We start from the raw sequence: 23,432 nt of genomic DNA on the forward strand, positions 1-23,432 counted from the left end.
ATTTGAAAACAATTAAATAATTTCATTTGCGGATGTTGACCTCGAGTAGTAATAATTTTTATTTTGCTTTGAATTTTAAATATTTCAACACTAGAATGTATTTTCGTAAGAATGAAGAACTACGTTGAATTGATTGAATAATACTTATAATAAATAATTAATGCAAAAAATTAATTGAGTAACAAGCAAATCCCGCTGGAATGGCTTCACAGATATTTAAATATTCGCAATTGATAGCAACATTAGGTGACATATAAGGGCAGTACTCACATGTGTCAGCACTAAACCATTAGCGTGGTTTTTTTTCCATTCTAATTTTCAGAAAGTCGAGGGGTCCGTTCATGCCTCACTATTCATATTATATCAGTTAGCGGAACCGTTATTATTTTATTGCGGGCCACCGGAACACGTTTCCATTTGCTCTGAATACTATTTATTACACAATTTGTATATTTGAATTGTTTCATTTTGAGAAGGATAGTGTCCATTTTTTGAAACTTCCAAATAATGCCAATATGCATATAAATGACTTGTTTGAAACAATCAATAGAATAATTAATGAAAAAACCCATCATACCAAAATTTTGGATATTAATGAATTAACCCTTGATTGCCAAGTATACTTTTTTGCGCTATTCAAAAATCACACCGGAAATTTATAAGGCGCTCATAGAAAACGTGAAATCATCAGATAACTAATACCGTGATTAAAGTATACTTTTTAAATTGAATCGTTTTCTTTGTCAAATAAAATTTTTTGCGGTCTTCCATCTTCCAAATTTAATTTCGTAATTTTCGATGACGAAACAACCAAATCACTTTATTGAAAGCCCTTTACAACACATTTTATGCTTATGGATTGTGTGAAAAATGTATTTGTTCATATTACTCATCTGATGATGGTCTATAATGAAAATATATCATCATGATTAAGTTAAGTTGTCTGATTCATAGTGAATTTGTAACAAACCGAGAAGTGATTAATTAACTAAGAACATGAAATGGATTTATCATTGTTGTACAAAAAAATTTAACGAATATGGTGATGAAGACAGATCCGCAGCTTCATTGCAATCAGATTTTGTGTCATCTATAATTAGAATTTTAGATTTAAAGAAAGTAATTGACTTATCGGATTGCTAAACTCTCAATTGATTATCAACACAGAATTAAATCAAATTGAATGAATCTGCTCGGGGGTTTTTAAATTCAAATAAATATCACATACTGAATAGTGAACCAAATTGACATAAATTGTAAATTTTTGATTTTCTTCTATTGCAGCAGTACTTTATCCTAGAAGGAGAATTTTTGAACAACCACAATATCAACTATCAAGTGATTTTCATCAAGCAAAGCGAAATATTTAGAGTACGATGATAGTAAATCAAAATAATTGAAGTGATATAACTAATGTATTCCAGTCGTTATTTGAATAGAATATATGGAGGAAAAAAAATATAGAAACGCTTCGTAACACTATCCACCGCCAATTTGACACAAAATTCTTTTAACTGTCAATCGTGTAACCAATCAATGAAAATATACTGGAGTAAGAAGCTATATATTAAAGAAGACCTTAAATGCTGTAACCGATCGATCCTATTTTATTAAGATAAAAATATAAGAAAAGAACGAACGGGCAAAGAATGGCGGCCTCTCTTATACCGAAGTGGATTGGATCACCAAGCATCCCAAGGGCACACCTGTGAGAACTAGCGAGAAAGCCATTGTGGACCTCCGAGAACTAGACAAAACCCCGCTTTCCCGCCAGTATCCGGACCACAAATAATCCCGTGAATGTCGTCGACGATTTTAAAAATTGTTGTTGCAGATCAAAGAGACACCATGTTGTAACCAAATGATGATGATTTATTAAAACAAAAAATATATAGAAAACAAAACGGCAGAAGAGATCGCGAGCCCTTTTTATACAGAGCCGGTTTAAATCACAGAGCCACACAAAGCTGACCGGATACAGACACCAAGAAACTAAAATACGACATCTCAGTAACTCACAACAACCTCTTTTTGTTGTAGGGAATCCATGATAATACATGAAAATTAAGAACTATATTAAAACCCAAATCATAGAAGAAACTGGCAGCTCCTGTCATAAAAATTTAGGCTAAATCACAGAGCGACACAAAACCAGAAGAATGACAATAACCAAGATACTAAATGAACACATCCTGCACGGTCACAACTAGTGCCATCCAAACAAAAGCATCATTGCGTGAAGAAAATGGATGGTTATAAACTTAGGCTAGTGCGTTGCAATAGCAGTTGTAAGGAATCAATGAGAATAGATTAGGGTCCCAAAGTATATGCGAAAAAGAATCGAAGAAAATCGCCAGCCCCTTATTTAAAAACTGAAATAGATAAGAAAGCTTCGCGGAACCAGACCGGTGACCGACACCTAGGGACAAACTGTGGACTTCTGGGAAACACTCAAAAGCACTCCTTGACCCAGAAACCGAACTTCTGACGATCAGGTCAATGTGATCCATCATTTTGGAGATCCAGCAAACAACCGTTTGGCTTGGCCGAGCGGTTTCGAGGTGTAAGTTCAAAACATGTACTCCAGAGATCTGCTCACAGGTGCAATCGATAGGGTTCGCATCCCAACCACGGCCATCTAAATGGAATCATCTTGGGGCAAAGTAAAAAGGTGTTTTGAGATACTGGCTTGTGCCTTGTACCGCAAATGCTCTTCCAACGAATTAAGCAAACTCACCCGACACGGTGATTTGTTATGCGCGTCAAGCCCGATACGAGGCCAGTTCGTTAGTTTGCTTCCGCGGAAACACCCATTTTTTCGAACCACTGTTCAGGCAACAATCACGGACTTTTACACAAAATAAAACTCTGCACAAAAGTATAAAGAAAAAAAATCAAAGAAAAAAAAATCAAACCCACAACCAAGCATCTTACAATTCCAACAGGAAAATTTTGTAATATAATCACCCCTGTAGAACAATAAAATTGTAACCGTTGAAGAGATAATAAAACTAGTGACTGTGAACCAAGTGAATATCATCACTGCAGCGTAGCCGACAAAAATGAAACACACAAAAATAATTAGATTAAACCTAAAGGACATCGACATCAAAAAACCAAAGCTAACCACAAAATAATCAATGAATGAGTTTGTGGGATATTTGCACACTGGAGCGCTTAGGGTTTTTGCCAAGATATCAGAATAATTACTACTACTATCAACTCTTCAAGACTAAAAGCATTGTGGCACAACCCCCATATTAAATAATACCTGAATCAAAAAAGGTTGGAGATTCGGTAATAGGCGGGATAGCAAGCGAACTTGATAGCAGAATTGTCATCGCAATAAATAATTAATTTAACAAATATTGAACCAAAATATATGAATGCCTAAATCGGCAACACAGCTTCTTCGACTGCTTCAGTAAGTTAAAAGTGTTCAGCTTCACAGGCCAGCAAGGCCAATGAGCCCTGCTTCGTGGAGGTCCACGTAACTGGCCTTCGAAAAATGAGGAACTTAAAACCACCAACTGATACTGTATCGCCTATGTCCCCAGCCCAATCACAGTCTAATATCCAGCCAAATTCACTGACTAAGCAGCGATGTAATAAACAGTAAATTGGTTTCAATTTACAAAGCTAACATTGCTTTGGATAACCTCAACGCGTCATGCGTGGCTCACCTAGAGATCGACTGGAGAACATAACAGCAAAACCAATAACATTTTGTAGACAATTTGCGGCTGAAATCATTGATCTGACAGTTGATTTTCAATATGGAAAATTTTTAGGATCTAACTAAATGTCATCTGATTTATGTCGCACCTGCAATGGGTTAATCATCATTGGTGTAACCTGCCAATGAGAGTGAACCATTTTGAACTATTAAAACATTATTGCGACGTAGTTCCCCATAGATACCAAAATACCGTCGTTATTTTCAGGAACGTCAAGTCCAAAAAAAAAATCCAAAATAATTCTAACGGCACTCACTTTGAACAACGATTTGAGATATGATTCTCTAGGCTTAAGCTTTGAAGGTAATGATCCGGCAATAACAACATCATTCAAATATTATGCAAGCGTGAGCTGCTCATTGTTTATGAGAGATGAAGCACAACATGCACAGCTGATGCTCTTTGGAACCCAGTCAATTGGACAGCATTCTGCATTTTCTTGTCCCAACAAAGAGATCATTGATTGATTCCATAAATTGATTTGGGCAACTTCCAAACTTATAGAAAATGCTCAGCATTAACACATCCAAGAGTTTGGTTAATGTAAATTTCAGCGTCCATATCTCTATGCAGGCTTGCTGTTGCCACATTCATTCAATGATCCTTCAAACACTTTGATGCTGCAACAGCAAGGATGACTCAAACACAATCATATCTAATTGCTGCACAAAATGTAACGGTACACCCAATACTATCAAGCAGAGAAATTCTTTGAGAAACAAATCTGGCTTCAAGATAATCACCAGTTGGTGGAATCTTCATTTTATGGAGCCAACGACATCCAACAGGTTTTTCACCAGCTGGACAAAAAACCAACCGCAAATTATTAGCTTTAAGCATTGCTTGAAGCACTAGTTGACAGGCAACCTTCCATGATCGGTCCGCAGGATTTGGTTTAACAGTGGGAGCGGCAATCAATAAAGGAGACAAATATGTCAAAGAAAACCTGTTTTTCATGGTATCTTTCGAATTGATTGCAAACCGTTTAGCACGTTTTCAGTTTGATCAAGATCGTCTTGAGGAACGTTTTTTGTTCCACGAAGTTGGTCCCTGCCAGATCCAGCACTGGGGTCTGCATCTGTATCTTAATCATTATTATCAGTTGATGGAACAGATTCTTTTGAATCGAACTCATCTTCGTGGACACTATTTTCTTCTCCATCGTCTATGCTGAAGTAAATATCTTTATCATTATTTTTGTCGTTACATATCGATATATCGCGTAACTCAAATGCAGTTGAGTAATCAATGTCGTTGATAGCAGTGGAAACATTATCCCCCGTAACACGAGCCGCAGTAGGTCCGACTCCAATCGCTGATTGAATTTTTGGATTAATGGCTGCAAATGATGCTTCTTTGAAAGTAAAATCGGTTCTATCAAAGCGACGAAAACAACTGACAACAACAGAGCAATGAAATTGATTGGAAACTCTGTAGGCCTTTGTACTCATGTCGTAACCAACAAAAGGACGGAGGACACCTGTATCACATATGTTGGTTGATTTGATTTGTTTAAGGATCGTGGCGTAAGCAGCAGATCCAACCACCCCAAACCGATCAGCAGTAGATATTTGTCCTTAAAATAATTACGAAATAGACTTCCACCGATTCCATTGTTTGGTAGGACTCATACACATCAAACACACCGCACACATCGCAGCTGCATTGCACAGCCAATCAAAAACGTATAATTCAATTGATATTGTCCACACTTTTGTCACCATTGTTTTTTGCCAACGTTGAACGCCCCATTCTAATAACACCCATAAGAAACTGACTTTTTACTTTTGGTTCCTTCGGATTGACAAGCATTTTTGGACAGCTTAGATGCAAACACGTTATCGGAGCTGACTGTATGACCATTTAAATCCAATAGTAGATAAAAAAATTAATTATAAAATACAAAGCTGCAGCAGCTAATGGTAATGTAGCAGCTGAATCCACAACCATATCTCTTGAGAATTCATCAACAGTAGTCAAGAAATAACGAGTTTCTGGATCAGCAACTATTCCCATTGGCCCTACAGAATCAACATGATGAATACGAAGTGCCGTGGTGAACTGATTTGCAAATGACTTACTAATTAATTTGATAGGTTTACATTTGAGACAAAACTGACATTTTGAACTACCAGTAGCAGAAATGCCTTAGACCCTCGTTATATCCCTTGCAACAGCCTCATTTGCGTGATATATCCCTTCTTGCGAATTTGTAGTAATTAACTCGACAGAGGATGGGGCTACGAAGCATCTCATTAATTCTGAAACTGCTTTTTTACTAGCTAATGCACCGACCATATTAACACAATTGTCATTCACTGAAAAACCACGCCATATAACTTGTACCTGCGGATATTACATTTACATTTTCACTATGGGGAGCATAACAAGCACTGTTTAATAATCCACCTTTCCGATTCATCACAACACTAATTCCTTTGACATCAACGATAGTATCACCAATACCAATAATAAGACGAAGATTAAGAATTAAGTCGATGAACCACTCATCGTTAGCATAAATATGATGAGAAGTAACAGAGTCAAAATAGATCCTTTTGCAGATTCACGCCCTGTTGCTATTTTAGTTTCAACGAACGAGCAAACAGCGACTAATCAATTTTGTGAACAAGCAGAACAGCAGCAGCAGTAGAAGCATCGGCTGGAAATGATGACTTTCGAGAAACTAGCCGTGGTGCCAAACAGTTACCAACGAATTGTCATTTCTTGCTACAACGATAGAATGTGATATTTTATTGTCTTGGCCTCTTGAATGGTTTTTCACCAGCAGAAACGAGTGTTGTTGAACCTGAGCTACCAGCCAATTGTTCATTTCCAAGATGATTGGCCAAAGGTTTTGCAGTAGCAAATGCAATTATAAAATCATCAGTGACTTGATCAGCTACTTCTCACTGTAGGAGGTGTCCAACAGTGAAGCATCATCAACTCAGACAGCAAAGCAATCAGCATTTAGACATTAACAATACTGCAATAGCATTCGTTAAGCAATTTATTGTAATCCCTCAATTGGATAATGTATTGTGCCACTGACCAGAAGTAAGTGAGTTAGTCATAATGATACAGTTTCAACACAAACAGTCACAAAAATCTTCACCAACTTAGCCAATACTTGGCAGCCATACCGCTATTATACAGTACCTATTGTAATGCAGCGGAATCTTATCCGCAGCAACCGGCGTTTAGGTAATGAAATGAACAGCAATATAAACTTTGTCCAAATCAACATCATCAGCAAAAATAACATTCCTTTCATGAAAACTTAGACCAACCTACCAAGCTGAGCAGCTTTGAAATTAAACAGGATTTTCAAATAGTTAAGTGAGCTGCATCCGTTAGATTCATTGATGCTTGCAGCGAACATTTCAAATTTGCCTGATAGCCGGCTGTAGCGAATCCATGATAATATATTACGATAATATAGTATATAAGAAGAACGAACGTAGAGGAGATCGTCTGTTCCTTCAATAGGAAACTAGGTAGCACCACAGTGCGTCACGCCAACTAATCGGTGACAGACACGGACGGTCCGAATGTAGACATCCAAAGGGTCACATCAGGGTCGTGCCCGGGAAGCGCTTCTCAACCATTAAAGAATGAGGAATTGGAAGGTGCTTTGCTCTGTGCGTCAAGAAGGTTACCCGCCAGTTACATAATTTGTTGGTTTCCAAGATGCTATTTTTTTATACGACTGTTCAGGCTACAATCATGGCACCGATATAAGTGAACTGCTACACAACAATAAAGATATTCAAAAATCAAAAGTTAACTGAATGAAATTCAAAAGCCAAATAATTTTTAATATTAACACAAACATGTTGTAGAGAAAAAACCAATCATTTGTCCAACCATATTGTAACTCTTGTGGAGGTAATATTACTACCGTCGGCCAAACAAATGTTTAACAATACCGCAGCATAACAAACAACAAATCAAACAAACAATAATATTCCAATGACACCAAAAACGACGTAAACAACAGAAGCAAAGCTAACAACAATAAAATCACTGAAGCAACTTTATGAAAGATTTTCAGCCGGACCGCTTCCTGCGTTAGTCATCATATCACCAACATGTCTCTCATAATCAACTCATGCAAAAACAGAGTAAACATTGCACATGTCTGACAAAAAGTGACACTTGATTGAAAAAATCTTGGAGTTTCTCTGATTTGTGCGATGGTTAGCCATGTTGCTATGGGAATTGTTATCACCAAAAATAACTGATTCTTCATCATTTGTACCAATATATTTGAGAACCGGCATTTGGAACACAGCATTTCTGACTGGTTCAATGAGTGAAATATATTCAGCTTCCCAAGTGAGCAATGCCACTGAAGGCGGCTTTTTGAAGTTCCAAAAATATGGCTTTATATTATTGAGGGGCGTATAACAACCAGCCAATTCTCGTTCACCAACGTATCCGGCCTACCACGGTCAACGTATCCAACTAGCTCAACTGATGATGCAGCACCATAATAAACCATTAATATGTTTGCGTTAAAATACTTCAACACCCAATTAGCACAACTTCAAAAAATCATGCATGGTCTACGATGATATCGACTGAAGAGCATGGCAGCAGACGCAATATCATACCTAAAGCCATTTGGAGCAAAAATCAACTATCTAACAAATGATTTGTGAATTGATGATTCTTCAGCATTTAACTGAAACCCATTTGTGTAAAGAAGCACCATGTATGGCTTGACATCATTTATTTTGCCTAATAATATGACTCATCCATTTTTTGGCTATGAATCATCATTCAGACAGAGATTTCTAAAAATACCAAAATATTCCCGTCGCATTAAGCAACATCAAGTCCATCAAATCCATCAACAGCTTCTTCAAGGTTTTTAATTTTAAATAATTAATAAAAATAGGATTTGAGCTGCTAAACTATTACTTTGAATGAGCAGCCAATAATCAGATCAACCACCGATAGTTAAAGCATGCAGCGGAAGTTGTTGTTTAAAAAATGAAGGACAGCACGATCAGCTGAATGTCTTTCAAACCCAAGTGATTCGAGAGCATTAACAATCATTTTGTACCAGCGAACAAAGCATTTGTTGAGTTCAAAGATTGAATTTTAAAACCACCAACCTTTCAGAAAATTCTTAGCATTAGCAACTTCAAAAGTTTATTTTATCTAAGTTTGCGCGTCGATATCACCATGCAGAATTGCAGTTGCCAATTTCAGTTGATAAACTTAGAATGACTGTTGCTGCAACTGCCAGAAGAACTTTAACACTTTCAAACCTAGTTGCTGCTCCAAATGCATTGGAATCGTCAATTCCGTCAAGGGGAGAAAATTGTTGAGCAACAGGTTCGGCTTTATTAGGCTCACCAGTTGATGCAGACTAAATTTAATACCCCCAACAACGGCCAACAAATAAGTATTCTTTATTAGAATTGCCAGAATTTTCGATTGCCAAGCAACTAAGATGATTGGATACGCAGGATTTGACTCAACAGAAGTAGGAGCAATACGGGCAGCCGCTATATATGTCAATGAAGTCCGGTTTTGAACGCCATTTTTGATTCAGCTGTGATTCATTAAAATACATTTTCAATGTCATTAAGATACTTGAGGCATATTCCTTTGGTTGCAGCAACTGGAGCTTTATCAGATTCAGCACCGGCTTTAGCATTAACAAGTTGGCTTTTATCACATTTAGCGATAGAGTGGGCATCAGCAGCTTGATCATTATTATTATTGGATGCAGGATATTCCATCGAATGCAGTTCATCGTCATTGACACTATCCTTTTTATCATCATCTGAGCTGATGTTGGTATGTTGAATATCTTTATCGCAGTCATTACTTCAGGTATCAAATTGAGCAATTGCGGTTCTGTGATGAATGTCAATGGCAGCAGCAGAATCATTTCCCTATCACATTAGCAGGAATTGGTGTCACTCCAACGGCAGATTCAATTGTTGGTAAAATGGCTGCGAATGATGAAGCCTCAAACCAAAATTTTGTTTTCTTTTACGGGACAAATTATAATTAGAGCAACTCAGCCGTGAATTAGAGTGTACGCTCGGCAGCCCTTCCTACTTCTGTCTTAGCCATCAATGTCACTGAAAACTTTTGTATCACTTAATTAGCATTTTTGAACTGTTTGAGAGTCATGGCATAAGAACCAAAACCAAGCACCTTCAACGCAGCAGGAGTTGGTTTTCTTTCATAAAATAATTCAAACGGTGCATTCATTCGAGTGCTTTGCTTGATGAAATCGAATTAATCAAAATCACTGCTAACATCACAGCTTCAATCAACCGATAATGAAAATCGTTAGCTTTTGTTAACCGTGTCTCCGATTTTGTCACAATTGCTTTTGCTAAACATCAGCTAATCCATCTTGGAGAGATTCATAAGTAGCAGACATATCTTGTTTGAATGATTCAAATTCTCAAAAGTCGTTCAACAGCTTCGATGCAATTGCCTAATCAGATCTGACCGTATGAACCGATCTATCCGATAAGACTTGACTGATTTAAATATAATATAGGATCTTGTGAGCAGCTAATGATCGTGTAAGAAATGGAGCAACAACCACTTACCTCCAGCAATCATCAAAAATATTAAAAAACTAAACACTCTGATCAACGGCAACAAGTGGCATCGGCACACTATATCAACATGAAACGACCAAGAGCAGCGGTGCGGTCGTGTCGACCACTTCTTAATAATATTGGTCTGTTGTGTTTTGTGGGAAAACTCTCTTTTGCAAACAGCAGCAGCAGAAATAAAATAAAGTTTTGGGCAAAACTGTTGAACCTGTCCCATTTAGAAGACCTTAACGTTGTAGCAGTTTATAGTAATTATCGCAATATCAGATGGGGTAAGGAGACGTTCATTTAATCCTGAAGATGTGGTTTTGCCAGCTATTGCACCATTCAAATAAACGCAATCATTTTTGAATGAGAACCACCGCACCTAATCTGTAGCAAAAGAGATCCAACTTATGTTTTCATTAAAGTGGGCATGAAGAGCATTTTCTAACAATTCACCGTTGAGATTCAACAGAATATCAATGCCATTGATATGACCAATAGTGTCAGCAATACCAGCAATTTGACCTGAAAACCTACTTAATTAGCTTAGCTAATATACGTTAGCAAAAATTTGTTGAGCAGCACCAGAATAAAAATTAATCAATTTGGAATGTAACATGAGGATGCTACTTATTTTCAAGAGGCAAGGAAACGGCGTCTGATCAACGATGGAGGCATCCCCAGAGCCTGAGCAGCAGAAACATCAGCTGCAATTGATGATCCAGCACGACATGGTCGCGCTGCAAAGTTCCAAGAGACAAAATTTCCAATTTTGGGATCACCGGTAAATTGAGTAAGAAACTTTCAGCGTAAGCGGTGTCCAAAACAGAAGCAGCAAAAAGATTGGAAGCAACTTGGTCGCTATTCTAGAGCTTGTAAATATTGCAAGCAATTTCATTAAAGAAATTGTTGAGATCTGTTTTAATGGATAATGGATCTCCCAAAATACCCGAAGTGCCTGACCTGGTCATAATCATTGCATCCTCAACACCGATCGTTCCATCGAGCTACTCCAGGTCACCTATTACCGGACAGCAATCCCACCTATTCTATACCCGATCTTCCAAAGCAGTGGGATCCAGTCGGCCTGTAACTGACGAGTGGCAAACGGAACTGAAAGCAATGTTAGCTTTGTATAAATCTGCATTAACAACAAAATTTAATTTTTTTGAGATAAATGTTTGAACCAACGGACCAAACGGAACAGCTTTACGATATAATACTGCAACCCAAATAGTAGTGCCAACGGAATCCTTTAGATTTTGTGATTTTAGCCAGCAACATTGGCTGGTTGGCTCACTTGATGTTGTACCAAGCCCATCCCAAGGTATTAGCGTCGAATTACATATAAAAGAAAAGATATTAGAAGAGACAGCCAGCCCGTTTTAAAAGCAACCGGGTGTGATTGCTGAAGCTCTCGCAGCCGACCGGTGACAGACACCGGCAGACCAATAGCAGATATGCGCAAGGCTTAAAACAATTTTCTCAGTAATCACAATCAATGCTATAAAAATAAGGACTATCGTCAACAGCAACAACTGGCATTGGCTCATCAATATCCAGATAAAATGATCCGTCAACAGCGGAGGCCGGTTCGTCAGAAGACTTACTAACAGATTTGGTTGCGCTTCCATTGAATTAAGAGTCAAATTTCGGAACAGCAGCAGCAGAAACTCCATAATGTTTCGCTATTTTTTTCGCAGCACACTCACTGAGATAACCAAATCGATCATGCCTGCTTCTAGTAGTTAGCGCAACAGCAAATTAGGAGACGTGAAATTCACATCATTTTCTAACTGTTCTTTTTCCAGCAAATCCACCATTCAAGTAAATTCAAATATCTTAGACCCACAAGCAGGCCCCATCATGTGCAGCAGCTTTAATTGAAATTTGATTTGCACGATAGGGAGCTTGATGAACATTCTTAAATGATTCACCGTTCAGACGCAGTGCAAGGCCAATGCCTTTCACTTCAACAATAGTGTCACCAATACTAGCAATCTTACTTAAAAAAAGCAGATAGTGGTTGAGCCAATCAGCGTTGGCACAGATATATTTAGAAGCTCCAGAGTCAAACAAGAACCATTTGCAGCTCAATATCTAGTTCGTAGTTCGTTTCAACGAACATTCAACCAATATCTGATCAAAATGTGAACATGGAAAGCAGCTACAACAGTACAGCCACCAGCTAGAATTGATGGATCAGGAGAAGCAGTCCGTAGTGCCAAACACTCACAAACGAGTAGCCCTTTGTGGTCGCAACGATAGCATGTGATACTTTTTTGTTTTGGATTCCTGAATAGTTTTCACCAACAGAGACTAGCGTGGTTGAATCTGATCTACCGGCAAACGCATCATCACCAACATGATTCGCCATCGTTTTGCGTTGGAGAATGTAATTTTGTGATGGTCTGAAATTGAGTAAGCATTGGTTCAGCGTAGGTGGTTTCTGGAAAAGAAGCAGCATAGAAAGAAGCAGCAACTTGATCACATTGTAAAGGATGAAAATATTGTTCTGAATGTCAACAATGAATCTATTGCAATCGTTTTTATTAAACAATGTGAGTTGCCAAATACTGGAAGTGAGCGATTTGAGCATATTTATAGCTGATTCAACACATGTAGTATCGTATAGCATCAGCGAGCTCACTAGTGCTTCACGGCCATTTCATTTGCTGTATTGCATCTTCTCCAATGTTGCACGAACCGATCCGCCTGACACCAACGCATGGCAAATAAATTCCAAAGTAACCTTAACTACATGTGAATCGACATCATCAACTAAAATAACACCTGTTTTATTGAAAACCTGATCACATGCACCAAACAGCGCAGCTTTGAAATTCAACACGCAGGCCCAAAATAAAAGATTAGATGCATTCCTTATCTTATTTGATTCTGGAACCGGCTGATCGGAATTTTGCTATTCCCATGTTGTAGCAAATCAGGGATTTATATTATGATGAAAAAGTAAAGATGATACAAAAACGTTCAAATGATCGTCAGCCTTTTTTGAAAAAAACTGGAGGAGATCACAGATCGTCACAGCAGCAGCCCGGTGACAGACGCCGAAAGAAAAATGTAACCATGCCGGCGGCTCACATCATGGGCTGCCGATCTCTTCTACGTTGTTCTTTCCAATATAAGTTATAGCTTTATGCAGCTCATGCATTTGGAACAACAGTTTGCAAGTCAAACGACAAATTCATTCTGCCAACAATCGAAGAAACTAATTGAGAATGCTGACTTTGCTAATTGCTCATTGTTCTTCAATTTCAAACCTGCTCAGCTAATTCAGATGGTTCAAGTTTGTATAAAGGAACCCGTTGCTCATTCTGATGATGTTAATTCAGAGGCAATTTATGTTACAGTTGATTGCATAGGCTAGAGATCAGTTACTGCCGGATTAGTTCCCGGAGTATTAAAACAGGAATTGCACAATGACTGTATGGCCCACAAGCATTAGTTAGCAAGGAGGATATTTAGGATGCAATTGATGTTGAACTTGCGGTCCTTATGACTAACTCACTTACTTCCGGTCAAGGGCGAAATTCATTAATCAACAAAAGTGATTACAATAAACCATTTAATGAATGTTACTGCAAATCGTTCAATGACTAAAATGCTGAGTGATTTTCTAAAATGCTTTAAGCAGCCTCAAATTCGTACACCACCAACGGTCAAGAAGTGCATCCTCAAATGGCAAAACATTACAAAATCAGATTTGCGATTTCAAGACCTGTTACCAGTCATCTTGGTCATGAAGAAAAGCGGGTAACTCAGGTTTAACAGCGCTCGTCTCGCCTGCCAATTGACCATTTAAAGGGCCACAACAGTAATTTATCACAACCGATCGTTGAAGCAAGAGGAGGCAATTTACCCCAAGCTGTTTGGCACGACGCCTAGTTTCGAGAGTCTTCAGATTTAACGGTTGCTCCTACTGCTCCAGCGGCTCTCCTTGTTCACAAGGTTGATTAGTCGCTGTTTGCTTGCTTCTTGAAACTCACTAGCAACAAGCTGTTGAACTCCTAATGAATCAATTTTGACTAGGGTGGTTCTCAGCATATCAATGCTAACATTGCTTGCTTCAGGGTCAAACGTGCCGACTTTGAATCTATTACTGGTAATGGTGACATTATCGTTGATGTCAGAGGTAATGCCCTAGTGACGCTTTGGAATGGTAGATGATCAGATGAAGTTCGTTTTGCTTCTCATGGAGTGAATCAATTTTGAATTTTTGCTGGTACAAGCAAAAAGGGGTAACTCTGATTCATATTCCATTGTTTTTACTGGAATGGTGCATTAGCTGGTGAACACAGCAACTTCAATAATGTGTGAACGTTTCGTTGCCCCAGCTGATGTGACAAGCGTCTATGACATTTCCGCTGCTAGTAGTACAAAATGTCAGATTTGCAGCAATTGAAAAGGGACCAAATCTATTAACAGCCGTCTGCTACTCAGGCCACTACGGTTTTTCGTCTCCATCATGTTGATATTAAGTGCCAATGGCACCCATTGCTGTTTAAGAATCACTTTATTTCTTCACCATTACTGATGCATATTCAAACTATGTGGTTGCGGCCACAACTGCTGAGAAATCATTGACTGATGTCCGCCTTGTATATTGATCAGAATGGATTTAACGCGGATTGCATAAGACTGATCAAGCAGTTTCATTGATGACAAGTACAGGTCCATGCTACATAAGAACAGTTGCAAATACAAAGAAATCAAACGTAAAGTTTCAGATTTCTATAAGTCTCATAACAATGTCGTCGCTTTACGTTTGCAAACCAAAAAAGTGACAGAAATCACGTTCATGTTAATCAAAGCAAATGTTCATGAATCTTCGTCTATTAAGTCGGTGCTGAGGAATGTTCTTCGAAAGAATTTGATCTTCACCAATTAAGACAGGCGGTCAATTGCTCACATTAAATGACTTTAGGGATGTTAATGAACTGCTGTGCGGTTGAGGCAGTTTGGATCAGATGTTTTTGCCATCATTGACAAATTGATCAAGCAATTCAAGCTGCGTGATGCTGGTGTCTTCTAAGTCCATTTTGGCTCCATCATGAGTAGAAAAGTTGATTGAGTGTCCAACTTCCGAAACGGCAGTATAGGTGTTAGGTTTTCATGTCGCAGTGATAAAGCCAGCATTGCATTTGATGAAGCATCATCTTTTGCCATGAAACCAACAATTTCACTTGCGGCCGGAGTTATCGCTACTGTCGCTGGTCTGATGATAAAAAATTTCACCACTGCCATTAGTGACAGAGGTAACTCATCCACAATTGGGTTACACAGAAGATTTGATAGTTACATCAAATAAAATAATGACTAAAATGGCATCAGGTGAGATGATCGAAAAAATAATAATTCCGATGTCAAGAAATTGGAATTAACGGAGTCAAATGCATCCAGAGTTAATAATAATGACGTTAGTAGAGCAAACTCCAGTGCTAAATTGCATACAATCCAGCTTGCCGCAATCCAAAAAAGCAGTCATCGAGATCTTGATGACATTCACATTAGCCAGAAATCATTAAGACATGGCTCAACAAATGCCACTCAACACAAGTCAAAGTTCACATATTCCATTGCTGTTACAAACGCCGCCAACGCTGCTAGAGCTATTCATGCAGTTCCAATTATCAACGGTGCTTCCTAATTAAAGCATTAAAGCAGGTTTCCATAGCAAATCTAATCTGATGGTATATCACCCTGATATAATTAATGATGATTGCTGTTGTAAAATCCTTACCGGCAAGTCAGCATACACTGGTGATCCTGCTAACGCGAGATTTGTTGGGTGACGGATCACCTAGTTTTCACAAATTACATTTCCTGAAACTCCTTCCATCGTTAATCTGTACGAAAATGCTACAGGGTTCCTCACCACCGTAGCATCAAAACCAATGAACTGCCAACTAAAAAATGTGCAACTGAAATATTTTATGGTGAAGCACTGCCGCAACATAAATGACATAGCTTCCTGCATTTCTTCATTGTGAGTATTTTAAATCAGCACGACAATTGCACCCACTCAGTCAATGCACTGATACTATGACTGGTGGCCGTTGCTAAAAACAAATTTTTAATGCATTCAAATCCATTGCGTTGCGACATACCTTAGCAGAGCAACGTATACTAAATAGATCAAAAGACAAACGACACCGCGTGCATGAAATATATGCTGAGCAATATATGATTGCCGAAGCAGCTGAGGCGTCAGTGTAGCCGATAAATCACGTTTCAGAATAAACGGGAGTATGAAAGCCGCTGCGGGAACTCTCACACGACTGCTTCATCTGCAGTTGTAGCAAAGAAATATTGAATTTTCAAAACGGAAAACCGTGTCAGAGTGACGCTCCACACTTCAACGAAAATGCTATTCAGATCCATGGTACACCATTGATATTTTGCGCGTACGAAGGGATTGCCACATCAGGCGCTTCTGAGTTGAGGGTTGAAGGATCATTAACTACCGGATCACTTGTTGCATTATTATCTGCTCTCACCGCATGGCAAATGTCTAGTTGTGCAATTGCAATTAAATTGATCAAACCGGATGCGGGAGGGCCACCCATATTCAATTTAGAATTTGAATGAAAATCTCTATGATCTTTAGTTGCATAGCCGTTGTCCTTTGCTAACTGACTTCTGCCGTCAGATCAGTTTTTTCCATATTTCCAAAACAACTCAGCGACGTATCTTGCCAATTGACTGCGACGAAATCAATATTCAGTGGATAAGAATGTAGACAAAGTTAGTTGGAAGCGCGGAAAACCTAATTGTCTTGTTTTGTTCACTATTAATAGAGAGTCTATTTGCGCTTATAACGCGGTCAACCTACAGTTCGCCAAATGTGGTTAGTTAAATCGATTGAGGCAATTGATGCTAAACCAATCATTTACGCAGAATACAGCTCCTCAAATGCCTCGGCCATGCATCAATTCAATCACTAAAGTTGTAAGCATATTTTAATTATCGATTACTAGATACAATGTGGTGCAACGTTTTTGTTGCTGTAGGAGGAGGTGATCTTCACAATATTGTTGCTGATATGCTGACTGACATTTTCAGTTGTGCACTGTTCAGCTAGTGCAATAGATGTTCTCAACGATTGGATTGGTTTTGTGTTGGCTTTGCCGCTCGCCTGGATTGTTTAATCCAATTATATTTATTTGCTCGATATTGTGACGGATATGCTGCAATATTGTCATAAATTTTGGTTGGCTGAATATAATTATATTATTTTTTCAGAGATTTCAAGTTAACTATATTACTGGTTTTCTTTTGTTTTCTTCTCTCCAAAGGTTGAAGTTGGTATTATAACAGACTTGAATTTGCATTTCATGTGATTACTATTCGATTTTTAATACTTTTATTATTGATTATCGTTTGATTTGATATAGAAGTCTATGATTGTAGTCCGAACAGCGGTTCAGAAAAATTGGGTACTCGTGAGCAAACGAGCTGGCCGGGTAACGTTTTTGATGGAGAAGGCAAGAAAGCTTTTCATGCCTCATTGCATGAGAGGCTGGAGAAGCTATCCTAGTCCAACGCCCATGCCAGCATTTCATAGAAACCTATTTTTCTCATCCCAAGATGCTTTTCATTGGAAAACTGTGGCTGGGATTCGAACCTACTACCCTGCGTCCGTCAGCGGACATCTGGGGACTATGTTTAGCACTCACACCTAATAACCGCTTGGCCAACGGGAATGGTCGCTGGCACGTTCTCTACAATGTTTGACTACATTGACCCTATCCTCTGAGGTCTAGTTACTGGGTTAAGGGCTGTTCTGAGCCTCCCGGATGCCTACATTCGGTCCCTCGGTTTCTGTAACCGGTCTGCCCCGGTGAGGCTTTGTGACCACCCAGTTACCTATAAAAGGGACTGACGATCTTTTTTTTGTTCCTTTTTATTAAATACTCCTTTACCTTTATATATTATCATGGATTCGCTACAACAGTTTTGCCTTCAAAGTAGCTTTAGTTATAGAAATTTTATTGAATTTGTATGATAAAGTCAGCATTTTGAAGAATTGTGTTTCACGTGAAGGTTGGTTTCTATTGGTAGGAAGACAAATATCGGCCGGGTCAATCCTAAGGGTTCACACTTAAATTCGCCTTAATATTTTCTTTATTGACAATCATCCATTGATGTCGTTCTGAATATAAAAAACATTCATTTGGATGAAGATCAAACATTGAGCGAAAGTTGAAAATGATATACGGTTATCTGCAAAGGAACTGTTTTGCAGCTGAACATTTCCGAAAATAAAATTTCTCCCACAATTTGTCATTCTGAGATTCACTAGGTATATTTGGGTTATCGAGTTTATGAAACTTATCCTTCATGATCACTGCCAAAAAAATCATTCCATGAGTCGATAAATAAGTATACAGGGTCGTAATTGTTTTGTTGAATGTAGTTTGAGTAAGTATTAGTGTGAAGTATAATTTTCTCCAAAAATGAGCTTTCTTGGTGCTCATAAAATTTCAAGATAAAGGAGTTTAAATCCATAAAAACATCATGTTTAAATGAATTAAATAAATTTAGATCCTGTAAAATCAAAGTGTTAAATTTGGAAAAAAGAACAAAGTCACTTTTTGTTTTAGTGGATAAATAGCTAAATGCTGGTGCTTCATGAATATCACCTAGTTTTTTCCCAATCAGTGTAATTGAGTCACATAAAATTAGGTTGATGATTCGATTTAACATCTGGGAAATTTGTTGTGATCCATTAAATTCGAAAGCTAGCTGTTGAGAATACAAAACCGCTTTATTTAATTGGGTGTTGGATGGCTTTACTTTATTTTCATTTTTTAGATTGATGTAGTCCCGAAATAATTCAAACAATTTGATAGCTTTTATTTTGAAAATAAGATTTTGCACTGGATTGAAGTCGAAAGAACTAATCATTTGATTTGATGGAGGAAGCTTAGTTCCCATTTTGGTTGATTTACCAAAAAGTGTAGGATAATATGTTTCAAGAAAATTTAGTAGATCATCAAATTTATTTGTTTGAAAGAAAGATTTGATGATTTTAAAATTCAAACTGAAATAGTTTCGAGTTGCATTAGGAAGCGCTTTTTCATTTAGAAAAGCTAGAGAGTGAGATGACCCCATTTCTTCTTTGAAAACATCATGAGAAGAAATAAATCCAGACTGCCTGAAGTAGCTCAAAATAATTTTATCCATTAGTAATTTAAGACTGTGTTCTTTAAGCATGCGCGAGTTAATAACTAATGATCCAGAACTTGCAGCTCCACCAAAATTGTGTGACAGAACCGGTTGTGGGTCGAATAACTGACTGTTTCTCATTTTCATGTTAATAAAAGAGTAACATTTCCGTTTTACTTGGTTTGAATATGATTCAATGTCATAAATGAACGGTTTGGAAAAGTGAGAAAATTGCCCAAACTTCGAACCAGGTCTAGTATTTAAGTCAAAATTTAAACCAAAATTGATGAAAAGTTTATTAGATAAATTATTAGAAACATCGGAATTATAGTCAGCCTCTGGCAGTTCTTGATGATTTTTTTTTTCCAATACTACAGCCGATGGGTAACAGCGCTTCATATTCGTGAATAGATCCAGAAAATTACACAGGTCGTAATCTTGAAAGAAGTAGCCATCAGAAACCAATTCCGAAAAAATAGTAAATGAGCATTCTTTTTGAAGTTCTGAGGTTTGGCGAGAAAAAGAAAGAACAGGAATCACCGGAAAATTTATTGATTTAAACGCTACTCCAGAGAACTTTCCATTTTTTGTGAAAAATATTATACTATTGAAGTAATCAATACCACAACCAATGACATCATCTGGTTGAAATGAGAAATCGTGGCAAGAAGTTTCTTTTCTATTATTTATAGCACGGTTTGTTTGTTCAAAGGAAAGAAAAGAAGAGTTGATAGCAAATGAAGACTGACTTATCCCGGGAAAATCGTTAAGGGTAAATTTGGAATTAATATCATCGGCTGAAGTCTTATGAAAGCCAACCGAAAAATTACGTTCCAAAAAGTATTTTCCAACTCGAACTTCATAATAGAACAACCCATAAATTGGGGTTATAATTTTATCTGCTGCAAAAACTAAAGTAGATTTCTTTTGCTGGCCCGGTTGAAAATTGATATAAAGAGGTAGAGTAGAAAACAAACTTTGATTGATGTTTGAAGTACCTGCCAAAACTTTACTGTAAACCATATTACTAGAGCATGGAACCAAATTCATTGGAAATGGAATGTCATTTGCATCAGAAAACGAACCGTTTTTGACACAGATTTCTTCAATCCTGCTGTCAAAATTTCGAGGCAGAATATTCATCTCAAAATTTTCATTTGTGATAGAACCATCAGAGGACTGTTTTTGATGAAAATGCTCATATAAGCAAATGTTTCTCAGATTCTCTAATGATAAAAGTCTTTCCTGAAATAAATTTGAAAAACCTTGCAAATAGGGGCAAATCAATGACAAATCCGATTTTTCTTCTGATTTGAAATTATTAGTAAAGCAGTTGTTTTGAATCAAATTGAATATGTCGATATCGTATGAACAACAAATACCTGAAAGGTGGTCTAAAATAGACAATAGGTCTGCTTCATCAATGTTCAAAATTAGTCTTTTTCTTTTTGAATAAACACTTTGACAAAGATGTTTCCCATACGAGGTTTGAAAAACATATACAGGAAAATGCAAGTTAAGCTCATTCATTCTATCAAGTAATAAAGTCAGATTTTCCAATATGGTAGAATATCTAATCTAAACTTGCCTTTAATAGTTGAAGAAGATAGAAAATTAAACAAGACAGATCACGAGCCAAGCAGTAGACTCAAATCTACAATTGCCATCTTCATGAACCGCTTTCTGGCGATTTTGGAATCAATGAAACAATTAAAATACTTTCCTACGAAACTGGGGACTACCCCTTTCTTTTTAATCGGCTGATGAGAAGTGCTACCTTATTAACCAGTAGAAAAATAAGTACTTCCTTGTTTCAATAATCGCCAAAGAGCAGTTTTTCCTGCGGGCAGAATAATAGCGGTGCTCGCTCATTCCAAAAGCATACAGTGATGCACTGATATATTAATTTTGCAATTAGTTTATGGTTAGCGCTACGTTAGTTGAATAGAACGGTTAGAATCACTGTAGATAATGTAACTCCTTGTAGGAGTATTACCAAAAATCATAAAAATCAAAAGTAGGGAAACGTCAATTGACCTGGTATATTCTGGGAAATCATCCGATAGGTCCCTCTATTGAACACAATATCACTCTAAAATACCAATTATTGAGTATGGACATTTGTAAGATAGTTCACTCAACCTCTCAGAAAGATAAAAATGAGATAGCGTCATTAAGGTTTCATAAGTATGAACTTCTTAACCCAAAATTCCGGTTATACATTTTTGATTTCTGTATCGTTATCACTAACTTCAAACAAATTACCAAAGGCATATAATATTCTCACGTCCACTTTACAATGTTTCTACAAAGATGAGAGATTTTGATCATGAAAACACAAGAAATAAAATTGAATTGGCTGAAAATTTATGTGAATTTTTAAAATTTTATACTAATTAATTCTGATACTAAGCTAGGATTTTGAAACCTTTTTGTTCTCTGTGTGGTTAAAAAGGCATTGTCCATCATTTTTCTTCTGAACAGGCTAATATGATAAGTAAGATTATATTTCTTTCCAGAAACATTCGAATAATAGTAGAGACAAGAACTGAGATTGATTTTGTTGAGTTACTTTCATTTCCGACACTTGAACATATAAAATTAATTTATAAAGATCAAAGTAAAGCAAGAACTATAAACATAAACCAAAATAAAACCAGTACTCAAATTATAGACTTTCGAAAGATTCCTCTTATTAAAACATCTACAACTAAAAGCTCAACTCCGCAACAAAATGACACGAAGCCACCCAAAAATCATTCACCTAACGACTGTTCACTAAATATAATGAAACAAACTCAATTTAAAACTATTCAAAATAAAGGTGGATAATTTGTTTTTAAAGCCCACTGAAAAATAGAATCTATCCAAAAGGAGTGTAAAATTTGCTGGTATTATCAGAACAAAAGCAATTCGAATGAGAACAGCTTCATTCATGTCTGGCAAGTCAACAAAATTAAAAAATAAAGGAAAAAAGATTCTTGAAGAAATCCAGTATTTTGTATTAACTTCGAATATCTTTATTAAAATTAGTGATTCAAACATCAAATTCCAGATATCCTTATGTTGGTAATAATATTGATAAACTTTGTAAATTGTCTGGATTTGATGAAGCAAAAGTCAGAACTTGATAAGTATTTTTTGTTGTGTATCTAATCCTTTGATTGGTTTTCTAACTCCAATTTTTCATTGTTTTAGGTTTTCTAATCGAAGGTATGTTTGTATTTGTTGCGCTTTTGAGTGTTTTCGCTGAAGTAATTTTATATATACTAAGTGCCCTACAAGAAAGAATAAAATTCCCGGAATATCAAACGACCTTAGATCATTAATTGGATCTTAAGCTGAAATCTTTTGGAAAAAAAATTGATTAATTAATTTTCTAATTATTTACCAGAAGATTTAAATATCCTTTAGATTGGATTAACCAGCGCACTTTGCATAACTATCTATTCAATAAAGTCGTATCATATCGTTATATCATACTGCTATTTCAGTACTAGTAAAACCATTCACTTTTTCCGCTCCTAGTGTATTTTTGACCTTACTTTCACAACTAGAATTTTAGTCTGAGAAACATTAGCTGCCTATTTTGATACTTTTACTTTTAAACTTAAATACCATAATACCAAAGCGCCTCTTCACTTCTCGATTTAAGTTCGATGTATAGAGATTGCGCCGATACTCATTTGTCTAAGCATTTTAAAGGTTTATCTGTTCCGTTTAGTGATATTTTTCATTTGATCCAAAATTAAAACAGTTTCCATGAAAGAGTTAAAATAGAACTAGAGAAATTTCTAGTTAGAATTACTGTTGATTGAGAACTTCTAGGTTATTTGTAGTTACTGCGAATGTTGACTGATCAACAACTAGCGCAATGTAGTATGACATTATCTCTATATAGAATCTGTTGATGTGTTGCCTCACT

General features: G+C 37.0%; 5 protein-coding genes across 5 annotated transcripts; 1 reads left to right on the forward strand and 4 right to left on the reverse strand.

Moving 5' to 3' along the window:
* Positions 1–4,822: 4,822 nt before the first annotated feature.
* Positions 4,823–5,188, reverse strand: ASCRUDRAFT_72983 (uncharacterized protein; the record flags this gene model as incomplete). The annotated part of the gene is made up of 1 exon (XM_020192136.1): positions 4,823–5,188. One exon carries the CDS (start codon positions 5,186–5,188, stop codon positions 4,823–4,825), a length of 366 nt encoding a protein of 121 aa, XP_020044286.1.
* Positions 5,189–12,496: 7,308 nt separating this feature from the next.
* ASCRUDRAFT_78230 (uncharacterized protein) lies at positions 12,497–12,887 on the reverse strand. The gene has a single exon (XM_020194179.1). The coding sequence runs from the start codon at positions 12,693–12,695 to the stop codon at positions 12,507–12,509; it is 189 nt and encodes a 62-aa protein (XP_020044287.1). The 5' UTR covers positions 12,696–12,887; the 3' UTR covers positions 12,497–12,506.
* A 2,127-nt stretch (positions 12,888–15,014) lies between these two features.
* On the forward strand, positions 15,015–15,986 carry ASCRUDRAFT_10591 (uncharacterized protein; the record flags this gene model as incomplete). Its single annotated transcript, XM_020188632.1, has 3 exons — positions 15,015–15,178; positions 15,587–15,594; positions 15,676–15,986. 3 exons carry the CDS (start codon positions 15,015–15,017, stop codon positions 15,984–15,986), a joined length of 483 nt encoding a protein of 160 aa, XP_020044288.1.
* A 586-nt stretch (positions 15,987–16,572) lies between these two features.
* On the reverse strand, positions 16,573–16,957 carry ASCRUDRAFT_129989 (uncharacterized protein). Its single transcript, XM_020189016.1, has one exon. It carries the CDS (start codon positions 16,903–16,905, stop codon positions 16,711–16,713), a length of 195 nt encoding a protein of 64 aa, XP_020044289.1. The 5' UTR covers positions 16,906–16,957; the 3' UTR covers positions 16,573–16,710.
* Positions 16,958–18,670: 1,713 nt separating this feature from the next.
* Positions 18,671–21,037, reverse strand: ASCRUDRAFT_72984 (SPRY domain-containing protein; the record flags this gene model as incomplete). Its single annotated transcript, XM_020192137.1, has 1 exon — positions 18,671–21,037. The coding sequence occupies one exon, from the start codon at positions 21,035–21,037 to the stop codon at positions 18,671–18,673; it is 2,367 nt and encodes a 788-aa protein (XP_020044290.1).
* Positions 21,038–23,432: the final 2,395 nt, after the last annotated feature.

This window comes from Ascoidea rubescens (genome assembly GCF_001661345.1).
Source record: "Ascoidea rubescens DSM 1968 unplaced genomic scaffold ASCRUscaffold_22, whole genome shotgun sequence".
Lineage (NCBI taxonomy): Eukaryota > Fungi > Ascomycota > Saccharomycetes > Ascoideales > Ascoideaceae > Ascoidea > Ascoidea rubescens.